The 12,624-nt window shown below is 40.5% G+C and overlaps 1 protein-coding gene across 2 annotated transcripts in view; it reads right to left on the reverse strand.

Moving 5' to 3' along the window:
- LOC130436926 (formin-1) overlaps positions 1-12,624 on the reverse strand; it is a 44,582-nt gene that overhangs the window by 28,527 nt on the left and 3,431 nt on the right. Inside the window, exons 3-4 of one of the 2 annotated variants that reach the window (XM_056767972.1) lie at positions 7,690-7,862; positions 594-714 (exon numbers count right to left, since the gene is read on the reverse strand). In XM_056767972.1, the coding sequence (XP_056623950.1) occupies positions 594-714; positions 7,690-7,862 (294 nt within the window). Of the gene's footprint in view, positions 1-593; positions 715-2,011; positions 4,446-7,689; positions 7,863-12,624 lie in introns of those variants that run through there. The other variant, XM_056767971.1, reaches the window with a different exon arrangement.

Consider the following 12,624-nt stretch of genomic DNA (forward strand, 5'->3'; position numbering starts at 1 on the left):
GCACAGTGAATCTCACTGCTGTCTAGGAGAAATAACAGAGAGTCATATAAGTCAACGACTGTTGTTTTGATGGTAAAAACATGATGAAACATCGCTCATGCGTGTTCACCCGGCCATAGTTCACACTAATTCAAAGCCTACGGAGTTGATCTTTAGTTTGCATGACTTCTTTGACATCAGAAGGTGAGCTGGATGTACCAGTGCGGCTGGTTTTGTGTCGTCAGCTGAAAGCATTATGGGCGATTAACCGGCTTTGGGCTGAATTCAAATTGCATCACACTAACCAGAGCTGTGCAAACACGCCGCACAAATAAAAGTGTGACTACTTTTAATTCGCATACTTCACACGCTACAAGTATGCAACAGCAGGACACCCAAAACCAGTTAATCTGTTTTCTGCGTGATGTTTTGTACGATAGATAATCAGATGCAAGCATGGACATCTATAGTGCATAGCATATCAAACAACATTTTCTCAATCTACTAATAGGAGACTTGCAGAGCGTCTAGGACGGATAGTACAGTATGTGAACTGAGACAGCCCCTGGCGTCTGACGAGTGAAAGTTTGTGTGTTTGTTTCGCATGTGCCCACCTGCTTCAGTGTATCGCAGTCCCACCTTCTCGTCTGCATCTTTGGGTTTGGGTGGAGGCCAGACGGCCTGCAGACGTCCAGGGGTTCTGTCATCACCGTCTGATGGAGACGTGACCTCACACTAAGCAAAAACAGACAGAGACGGTCATGTTAAAAGTCCAATTTGACATTTATATATTTCACTATTTAATCTTTAGCTAGCATCATATTAAAATACCAACATACTGTTTGTTGTTATTTTTATGTTGCATATTCCTTGTGTTTCTTATAATGCATTGGCAATTTTGCAATAAACAAAGCACATAATATCGAACTGAACTGGCAGAAAGATTGAAGGGATAATTTCACCCAAAAATGAAAATTCCGTCATCATCTCCTCACTTCAGAGTTGTTCCAAATGTGTATAAATGCCTTTGTTCTGATGAACACAGAGAAAGATATTTGGAAGAATGCCTATAACCAGACAGATATTGCCACCCATAGTAGGAAAAATTACGTTATAATTATTTTTTTCTTCTGTTGAACACATCGATATTTTTAAGAATGTAGGACAGCAAACAGCTCTGGGGCACTCTTGACTACCAGTGTATTTTTCCTACTATGGGAGTCAACAGAAATATCTTTCTCTGTGTTCATCAGAACAAAAGACATTTATACAGATTTGGAACAACTGGAAGGTGAGGAAATGATAAGAATTTTAATTTTTGGGTGAAGTGTCACTTTAAATGCCATTTTTCTCTAACATGTCCCGGCCAGGATTTCAGGTGTTGTCCACCGCACACGTCAACGAAGGATTTCCTAAAAGCAACAGTTTTATTTCAAGGTAAGAATGTTCATTTGATAATGTTGTTTTAATACTTGATGAGGTATACGACAAATTGCAACTTCCGGAGGACGCACCCGAAATCTTGGCCAGGTGGTGTGCGAGAAAAATGTCACTTGTGGTCACCCTTATTAAACATTACATTGAAATTTAGAGACAAAGAACGAGAAAGACATTGAAAATAAAATTGAAACTATATAATATTTCCCCTCTTTTCTTAATTTTTTTATATTTCCCCAAATATTTTATCCTTTACTTAGCACCTTTCCTTTCGATTCCACCTTTCTTTTTGTACTTATTGTATATCTATTGTTTTATAAGTGATGATTTGGCAGTATTGTAAGCGCAGACACAAATGAAGTCAACGAAGTACCTTTTCAATTAAAACTGACCGAGACAGAGAGAGACAAGAGAGATTAAAAATTCAACTGAAATTGAAAGACAGCAAGAGAAACGGAAAATGGAAAGAATCATTTATCAAATCACCTCACAATTATTGTTTTTGCATTCAAGAACTGTCAGTCTACGCTTTTTATCGGCTCCTCAGACAACATATTAAAGTGGCTTTGGACGAAAGTCCTGCAGTAATACATACATTGACCTCAGTGGGACTCTTGCTCTCCGTCGTCTTGATGCTCGACTGTCTCTCGAAGATGGCTCTCAGCAGCTCTTTCTCGTTCTTCTTCTTCCTCCTCACTGCCTCCAGGTCCAGTGCGGCCTCCAGAGGATCTTTCTTCACCGGTTTACTTCCAAACAATTTCGACCTCAATGCGTCAAACGAATCCACTGAAGATTTGCTGCTGTTCGCCTGGGAGTCAGCGTCCGGCTCGACTGCGTCCTCTCGGCTGCTCAGGGTTTCCTCGTTACGGGCGGCCTCTGCGTTCGCCAGCTTCTGCAACTGACTGCTAACTTCAGACAATGATTTTGGCTCAGGCTTCGGTTTCGAAACAGTGGTGTTAGACAGCGGCTCGAGTTTAACTTTGTTGACGTGTTGCTTGAGGCTGAGGAGGGCTCGATCCGTGTCGCGCTGTTTGATCTCTTTGGTCTCTTTTTCGTCTCGCAACGCACCTTTCTTGAGAACGCGAAGGCCGCTGAACAGAGCGGGCATCTGGTATTTCTCGCTGAAGGAGGCCGTTTTGGGGCTGGAAGTGTTTCGTTGAGTGTCTCTCGAAGGCTCCGGGGCGGTCACTGAAACAGTTTCTGAAAGACCTTTCGTCTCCGGCTCAACACCTGAACTTGTCAATACGGATGAGACCGGAGATGCTGAAGACAAAAAATCCCCCATAGGTGTGTTTTGTTTCAAAGGATCAGATGGGACACTATGCTCAGACTTGGTTGGGGACTGTCCCAATAAAACCATTTCTGAAACATCTTTATTTTCTGACTCTAGACCTGAACCTGTCAAAACAGAAGAGACTAGAGATGCTGGAGACAACATATCCCCCGTAGGCACGTTTTGTTTCAAAGGATCAGATGGAACGCTATGCTCAGACGTGGTTGGGGACTGTCCCAATAAAACCATTTCTGAAACATCTTTATTTTCTGACTCTAAACCTGAACCTGTCAAAACAGAAGAGACTATAGATGCCGGAGACAAAAAATTCCCTGTAGGCGGGCTATGTTTCAAAGGATCAGATGGGACGCTTGGCTCAGAGGTGGTTGGGGACTGTCCCAAAACTATTTCTGAAACATCTTTATTTTCTGACTCTAGACCTGAACCTGTCAAAACAGAAGAGACTGGAGATGCCGTTTGAGATTTTGCCGGTGACTCCGGTCCTTCATTCCCTTCTTTATGAGAGAGCCGATCACCTGATGACACATCCTCACCCGTCGTCTCAGATTCAGGAGGTACAGACAGAGGAGCTCTTCTCCTCCAGCTGCCGTAGTCTTTAACCTCATCTCCATCAGACTTGTTCATCTCTGTGGGACTGTGTGACGTCGATCTGGCGTGAGCTGCCTCCAAGCTGTCCGGCTCCTTCCGAGACAGATCCGACAGAGACGAGGACAATTTCAACAACCTGCTCAGGACCGAGGGGTTTTTGAGTGACCGCTCGACCATACTCTCGGCCGTGGGGACGAACTTGAACTCTTCATGACTACCGCTGCTATAGGTGCTTTGCACATCTTCGTCATCATCGATGTACGTTTCTACTCTGGTTACCTGCACCAGATCTGATGTGTTTTCGGGAGACCTCCACGAAGGTCTTTCTGTACCCCACGGCTCTGTCTTCATGCCATCCGTCCCTTCCAAAGCATCTGTCACAGCGACATCCTCAAAGCGTGTGGATTCAACGTTGCTCTGGTGTGAAACTTTGTCAGCCAGCGTCCTGAATGAGTCTGATGTTAGAAACCTTGTCGAGATTCTGGCCGGGTATTTTCCTTCACTCTCCATATTATTGATTCGTTCAATCCTATAAAAAGACAGCTAATAAAAGCACAAACAGAGCAGTGAAACGCAGTGCACCAGTCCACAAACACTGGCTCTTTCTTTACCTACACCTGAATGCGCTCCAGTTTCACATAGTCGAGAAAACAAAAGCGTTCTCAGTGAAAATCCTCGGGTTTCTCTCTCTCTCTCTCGCTCCAGGGTGTGCAGTTATACTCCGTCAAAGAGCCTCCTATCATTTAAACCCTTTGGAATCGCTTTGCTGTGTTGCCAACACGTCAGAGAAGTTTTTCGGCGATAGGTTTAACATGACGTTTAACATCAACTCTCTCCTTTAGGAAAACCGGTGATCCAAACACACGTGAGCACAGCGAGTAATCCCTCCCAAAAACAACAGTTTAAATCGCTCAGTGTGGCCCACGTCCAGCTGTGGAAAACTCTGCAGTCTCTCGTTTATTTACAAAAAGGTTCAGAGGTTTGCTTTAAATATTCCCAAATATCTTCCAGATTGTGGTAGCATGGAAACTTCCTGTACTTCTGTGTTTCTGCCGGAGAAAGTTCAGCGCTGCGGTGAAGAGTTTTGAAATGGGAGGAGTTACACAGGTCGGATCACCTTCCTGTCTGACCACTCCCTCACCCCTCCCTCCAGCTCTCCAAACCTGCAGGAGATTCACCTGTAAGTGTCCGATTACTCAAAGATCAGAATGCGAGCTCCTCCTATTCCCTCTCTCTCTGTGTCTCTCACTCTCTCTGAGGGTGTGTCTGACAGTGTCTCTCGCTCCCTCTCTCTCTGCATGCGTGTGTGTGTGTGTCTGTCTGTCTGTCTCTGCCTCTCTGTGTGCGTGTGTGTGTGTGTGTGTGTGTGTCTCTCTCGCTCTCTTTCTGTGTCTCTCTCTCTCTCTCTCTCTCTCTGTGTGCGTGTGTGTGTCTCTCTCTCTCTGTGTGTGTGTGTGTGTGTGTGCGCGTCTCTCTCACTTTCTCTGCGTCTCTCTCTCTCTCTCTCATCTCCAGTATGGTCAGGTGAACTGGGCGGTGCTTCGGCATTACAACACCAGCTATAATCAGCTCTGGTGATGTCATTGACCACACCTTCTTCATTGCCATGGCGCTGACAGAGCACAGGGTAATGAATGCACATTAAAGTCAGTGACCAGAGGTTTTGTGAACTTTCTAGAAAAACATGTCAAACTTGCTATGCCTATAGTTATATTTTACTATAGTTCCAAATAAAAAAAAAACATAGTATTAGAACAATATAAAGTTATAGTTGTATTAGACAATGTTGGTGTTTTCTGTCTAAAAATCCTCAATGCTTTAAAACTGGAAAAGACACAAGCTGTTAAAAAAGCACTTTAAATAAACTAAATAAACAAAAATGGATTTGATAGCATAAAACTAAAGCCTGGACGAATCACCACACAAACATTGACCTTTTCTTGTGTGCACCTGTCCCTGAAATAACAGAACATGAGAATAAGCACTTTGTGGACTTTTTAAGGAGTCGTAGTGATGCCCTTTTAACACAGAGATCCTGGAAAAAGTGTCCAAGATTTTGTCCCGAGATGATCCATCATCCCAAGAAGATCCAGTAAACACATGTGACTTAGTCCCAAAAATAAGGTGGATCTCGTTGAAAGAAATTTCCTTGGTGCTTTAGGCGGCTAAATAGAGCAAGTTAATATTATTACTGCGTTCCTTTATTTAGTGCCAAATAGGCCTAAATAATCTTTCTTTCCTTATTATTCTTTTGTAGCATATATTGATGCTTTTTGTCATATGAAAAATCAATAAAAGCTAATTGTTATGGGTTGTTTGGTGCAAAATAACAGAGCCTTATGGAGACACCCTCTTAACGTGTATAGATATCTTTGTTCTGCTGAACACAAAAACATATTTGTAAGAACATCAGTGATCAAACAGATCTCATCCCCCATTTCCTGCCATTGTAGAAAAATAAATACTATGCAAGTCAATGGGGTATTAAACACGTTTGATTTCTGACATTCTTACAAATATCTTTCTTTGTGTGCAGCGGAACAAAGAAATGTTTATAGGTTTTGAACTATCTGAGGCCGAGTAAACGATGACAGAATTTACATTTTTGTGAGTTTACATTTTTTTTTTCTTTTTATTAAATAAAGTTTGAGAAAAGTGTTCTAGCATTTAGCTTTTGTAACCGCACAAGATAAGATCACACAGATCGAATGAAAAACCCGCTAATAAAGCAGATAGCACATAATGCTTTAAAAAAAAACATAAATTAACACTTATGTGGGTATATAGTCATCATCATCAACAAAACCATTCAAATATAGTTAAGAAAGTAATTTATATTCGCAAGTTAATCGAAAACTACAAAATACTATTTGTCTTGGAAATCATGGATGAATGCAAGAGTCTTAATAAACAAATGAACAATTAAACATCTCATTTTGGAAATAAACACTTGATTTGTTTTTACAGTCAAATTATACACAATTTATTATTGATGCATGTCATCACTACAAGGCTCTTACGGCCTTTTGTTCACACAGCCACTTTTATGTACCAGGTCCTATATCCAGAATCCCTTTTGGGATGCGTTTGCGTTCACACAGTAGGCACTCTGGCAATTTAACGGCAATTTTCTTGGATCAGCGGTCTGTGTGAATGGGGTTGAAGTGTTCTCTAGCCTCTACAGCTCTGGATTGTCACGAGCGGATGTTACGTCTGTCTTTCTAAAAATATTGATGATATTGAAGCATCTTTAAAAAGAAAATGACATGTGCCAAAGACACAAAACCTAGTTATACTGTTATCAGCAAAAATACTTCACAATCATATCACAGATCCTTAAAACTACTGTTTAGTGAACTTATAAATCCTATGTTATTCTTGCATGTGCTGTTATCCAAGCAGGCGACCTATATTATTAAGAGTCTTCTAAATCGCTCAAGGCCTCCTGTGAGGTTCTCTTACATAAGAAAAGACTTTAGCATGAGCACAGAGAGGTTTAGATGTGACACATTCATCTACGTTCAATAACCAACGGTTTAACATTATATTATCAGGCTGAATAGAACAATGAAAGTTCTGTGAGAGTTCACATCTGTTACTCAACAAACAATAGAATCCAACGTCAAAAACAAACTATGACAATAACTCTTTTATTTAAACCAGTAATACCACATTAAATTAATGCTAAGCCTTGACATCCTGAAAAAGTTCTGAGACAAAGCTAAATCATCACCAGACATTGTTACACGGGTGACGTTCATCACTGACTGCCTTTTAACTATGTGCCACACCCGTACGAGCTGTTCTGAGATCAGCGCCGTTCAGGTTTATTTCCAGTCTGTTGTCAGGGGTGTGTCGTGTTTTGACCGACAGGGAATGCTGTTATTTTACAGAAGGTTACTGATGTTTAACACAATTGGCTCGTGGAGACTGTCCTAAATATCTGTTTCTAAATGGGTCAGACCTCTTAAAGCCAGAGGGCCTCCCGCTTGAGAAATCTGGATTTTCTAACATGACCTCTGGACTTATAACACAAAGCCTGCATGTATGTGAATTACAAAGCTTTAGTTCAGAAAAAAAATGCAGAAAAACTATATTTCTGATTGAATAAGTCACGATTGCTTCCACAGCAAAACTGAAGAGGAGAGTGTTGGCAACGGCACGGTCTTAGGTTTGATTCCCGAGAAAGAGACTGAAAGACCCGTAAAGCTCAAATGACACAAAGACCCGTCTGCCAAACGCATGCACACAGATATTAATTCATGTTTTTTTTACATTTAGTATACTGTTGATTTTGAAGATTAGCCCCTCGTGCTATCTAACCAGATTAAATATGTAGGGGAGGTCCTCACAGCATCATATAAACAAGATCGTGTGTGCGATTCACTCACTGTCACTCCAAGCTTTGGGTAATATGGAGTGTCTCCGATAATGTCATCCTCTGGAGGAGTGATTCTCAGAAAGTCCAGGTGATCAGGTCTGTTGGGGCGACACAAAGGCTCCTGGGAGATAGAGTCATCTCCATCCAGCATCCAGATCTCTTCGGGTCGCGACAGAGAATTTTCTGTACAACACAAACGATGACATGCTGTCTGATCGGTTTCAAAGCCAGAATACAAAACACGCTAATGGGTCAATCCTGATAGTCTAAACAAATTAATAAATAAAAAGATAAACCCTTTTCAATGATATTTGTTATTTTGAATAAGAATTGACCTCTTTGATATAAACTTCTGCATGTAATTGATAAAAAAATAAATGGATCAGTCTCTGAAAAGAAAAAAGAAAACAATGAAAATCATTCTACAATTTAAAATACCGTTAAAAAAAATATATATATATAATATATAAAAAAGGGTAAGACTTATTCAAGCAGTAAATAAGATATATACATCATATAGAATTAAATAAGATCATATCATACAAAAATCTTTGTTTAAGTTATTGTGATGCTATCTTTACACACCTGTTTTATCTAAATGCAATTAAACTCATGCACAACATTAAAAAACAATTTAGAGAAAATCACAAAATTCATAATATTGGATTAATAAATGGATCTGTTTGTGCTGTTGTATGTGCTATTGTAAATAAATGCAGTAACATCGGAATACAGAATAATGCAATTATGTTCATCCGAATAAAAGCAACAGCAGCCTCCGTGATCAGACATGTCTGATGTCAAATAACCGTTTAACATGCACATGATAATCAGATCACGACTGCTGATAATCACACACAGATGTCCGACTCTGTGATGTTTCCTCGGGTGTTATATTAAAGATCAAACTCAATCCGATGCGCTGTGTGTACTTTGTAATACGATTAAAACATCGCTGTTACCTGAGGGACGTTATTGAAACATCACACAAGACGAAGTTCAAACACTCCGCAGTCTTGACGACGTTCTGTCTTCGGCCAATCAGATCGCTTTTAGCTGCTCTGCGTCATTCTCAAAGCCAATCAGCTGGATAGCACGTAGTTAGTCACGTAACACGTAGTTGTTTAACTACCTGTGCTTTTCACAACTAATATTGTAGTGACTGTAAAAGATAAGTGGGAATAAATAAATCCAGTATATTATTTTTACGTTTGACATTAAAATGGAGCGGTTGTGCACGTGCTCTGCGCCATGCGTGTCTTTGGAGGTTGAGGGGGCGTGTCCAAAAGAAGGATATCAGAATATTAAATAACGTTCGACACCTATACGAAGCTTATTTAAGCGTATTAAAGTCCTAGATAGTATGGTGATTACATCCGATTTTAGAGACATTTCACAAACTGTATTTAATGAGTCCCTGTAGCTCAATATAAAGTGACTTATTTGTGTAGTTTATATTTACACCGGTAAACGAGTAACTTCTGATAAAACACACGCGTGGTTAACGAGCGATGGCTGCAGTGATGAACTATTGATTCTTCATTATGATAAAGCATCTTCAGTGCCGGTGCAGTAACAGTCCATCAGTTTATTGCACACTGCAGCATATACTGGTGTGTCTCTAAATTACCGACATACTCATGGAATTAAGAATCAGACTGAATGCTGTCCATCTGAAAATGAGCTTATAGGATTTCTGTCTTCAGTAATAGAGTAAAACACAATCTGTCTGACTGTTTTAACACAGGTATACCTTTCACGCACGCACGCACGCGCACAGAACCAATGAGCTCATACGCAACTGAGCAGCGCCACATTGTGGACAACAATTTCATTTAAATGTAATATAATGTAGTATACAGTGTCATGGTGGTATTGTAAACATCATAGTGGTAATTGTATTCCGGTAAAGAGTGTAATTTACTTTTGCTGCTTTTAAGACTGTGTCCACTAAAGATTAAGCCTGAGGTTGAACGATAAGAAGTAAATGGGATACACTGTGGCTTTTAGGCTAATGACAGACAGAAAGAAATAGTCAGTCAGACAGACTGAATGAATCAGATAGACAGAAAGAGTAAGACAGACAGACAGACAGACAGATAGACAGAAAGTGACAGACAGAAGGAGTCAGTCAGATAGACACAGATAGAAAGACAGAGAGACATAAAGAGTCAGACAGAGAGACAGAAAGACTCAGACAGACAGACAGAAAGAGTCAGACAGAGAGACATAAAGAGTCAGACAGAGAGACAGACAGAAAGAGTCAGATAGACAGACAAAGAGAGTCAGAATCAGACAGAAAGACAGAAAGAGTCAGACAGATAGATAGAAAGACAGAAAGAGTCAGTCAGACAGAGAGACAGAAAGAGTCAGACAGACAGACAGAAAGTGTCAGACAGAGAGACAGAAAGAGTCAGACAGACAGACAGAAAGTGTCAGACAGAGAGACAGAAAGAGTCAGACAGACAGACAGAAAGTGTCAGACAGAGAGACATAAAGAGTCAGATAGACAGTCAGAAAGAGTCAGACAGACAGACAGACAGAAAGAGTCAGACAGAGAGACAGACAGAAAGAGTCAGATAGACAGACAAAGAGAGTCAGAATCAGACAGAGAGAGTCAGACAGAGAGACAGACAGACAGACAGAAAAAGAGAGTTAGAATCAGACAGACAGAAAGAGTCAGACAGACAGATAGACAGACAGACAAAGAGAGTCAGAATCAGACAGAGAGAGTCAGACACAGAGACAGACAGAAAGAGTCAGACAGACAGACAGACAGACAGAAAGAGTCAGACAGACAAAGAGAGTAGCATTAAAAAGATGGTGATGATACAGTAAGGTCTTGTTTTAAGTTGAATCATTTCATTTTGGATTTTTGTATCGTAGGATCTTCTAAGTTCATAGGACAAAAGCACAAACCATAGAAAACAATATTAACTTTATTTGAATCTCTCATTCGGCCTTCACTACAAACAAAATCAAACTGCTGAACTGCTTTCTGCCTCATTCACATAGAAATATTACAGTCTGGATTCTCATTTCATCTGTAAGCCTGTAATTCCAGTGAAATGAGAAAGTCAAGCGAGGGATGAGCGTGAGATGAGAGTAAAGAGGTTTATGGAGGTGAGCAGTGACGTGGGCATGCTCTACAAATCACAAATGGATTTGGATTTTTCCATAAAGACATTAGAGCTCAAAACGATAGACTTTAAAAGCACTGAGACTGACAAAGCTTTTATTATAGCACATCGAGTTTCTCAGATGCGTTTAAACTAACCTGTGTTTAGCAGAAATAAAACATAGAAAAGAATCAATTACTGACAGCGAGGCGTAAAACGAACAACAGATCGTTTGCTCATGAAATTACTCAAATGACCCTCTTGAAAGACATCTCTAACCACAAACCACTTTTTAAAATCTGTTTAAATTGCGCAACAATTTGGTAAACAACAGTTGAATTAATAAATAAACGTGACATTGACATTGACACAAACTGCAGACCCCGCACACACACACACATACACATGCGCACACAAACACACACACACACATTCATGTTTTATTATCTCCTTGGGGACAGTCCAAAGGCGTAATGAGTTGTATACTGTAAAACTGTATATTTTATCCCCAACCCCTAAACCTAAAGATCATAGAAAACTTTTTGCATTTTTAGATTTTCAAAAATGATATTTCTGTAGAATTTATGAGCTTTTGTGGCCGTGGGGACCTCAATTTTGGTCCCCACACTGACACGGGTCTCCATGAGTTGGTGTGCATTCAGGTTTAGGTCCCCACTAACATATAAAAACCAAGTCACATACACACTCACACACAAATGTGTGGAATGTCCCCGACATATGTGTCTTATTAAATGTCAGATATTAAAAAAAGCAACAACCACAAAAAGGTGAAATGATCGGTCTGTTGTCACTGATGAGGGTCATGGGTCGTGTGCATGATGACTTTATTAGATTTAAATTATACAGAGAAACCCACACTGGTCATGAGCAATAAGACAAGAAGAAGCAAACAACACAGTCTTCCCTTGAGAACATCCAGCTGCTCATTTCATTCACACAGTTTGTTGAGATTCTGCGTTTCTGAGAATCCCACTGACTACAGGCTTCTGCATTAACTGGTTAAAGTCAATAATGTGAGTGTTTACTATCCTGAGGAACTGACCTGTTACACTGTCCTGATATTTATAGTGTCATATTGATTGATGAAATATAATACTGTAACGCAGATAAATTCTTAACCCAATGACTGCTGTTAAACAATCTATAAACCTCTTTAATATACAGCACAAACCTCTGGAAGAACTACAAAGAAATCTAATAGCTATTTACAATAATCACATTTCGTTTCACCCACACACGCACACACACTACTTGAAGCCCCAAACAGAAATGCCCCGGCGACCTCCACATGCCCCTCAGCATCAGGTTGAGGACTTCTGCACAGAAAACACCACAGACACCTCAATATGTGTGCTGCTTGACTTCAAACGCAATCAGCTTGTTTTGAGACGATGATCAAATCAAATTGAGCACTGTGATGTCATAAAGCAGACATGAAGGTTCATGGGAAATGTTTCCTCTGTCATCACAACCATGAGATCCGGCTTATGGCCCTCAGAAGTTCTTTCTTCTGCTCAAGCAACAAAGCATCTTAATCCTTTTCCTCTCATTAACGCACTGGACTTCTGAAGGAACCAATCAAATCTTTTAAAGCCGACACAGGTCGCCTCCCTCCGTTCGGCTCAATGGGATGTTGTTCTGCACATCACATTATTTTCATGACAAGCACAAGGGTTTGAACCTGAACCTGATGACTCAACACACAAACACAGTCACACACACGCAATCACAGTCACACACACGCAATCACAGTCACACACAAACACATGCAATCACAGTCTCACACACACACACACACACGCAAT

This window comes from Triplophysa dalaica, chromosome 15 (genome assembly GCF_015846415.1).
Source record: "Triplophysa dalaica isolate WHDGS20190420 chromosome 15, ASM1584641v1, whole genome shotgun sequence".
In the NCBI taxonomy this organism is placed as follows: Eukaryota; Metazoa; Chordata; class Actinopteri; order Cypriniformes; family Nemacheilidae; genus Triplophysa; species Triplophysa dalaica.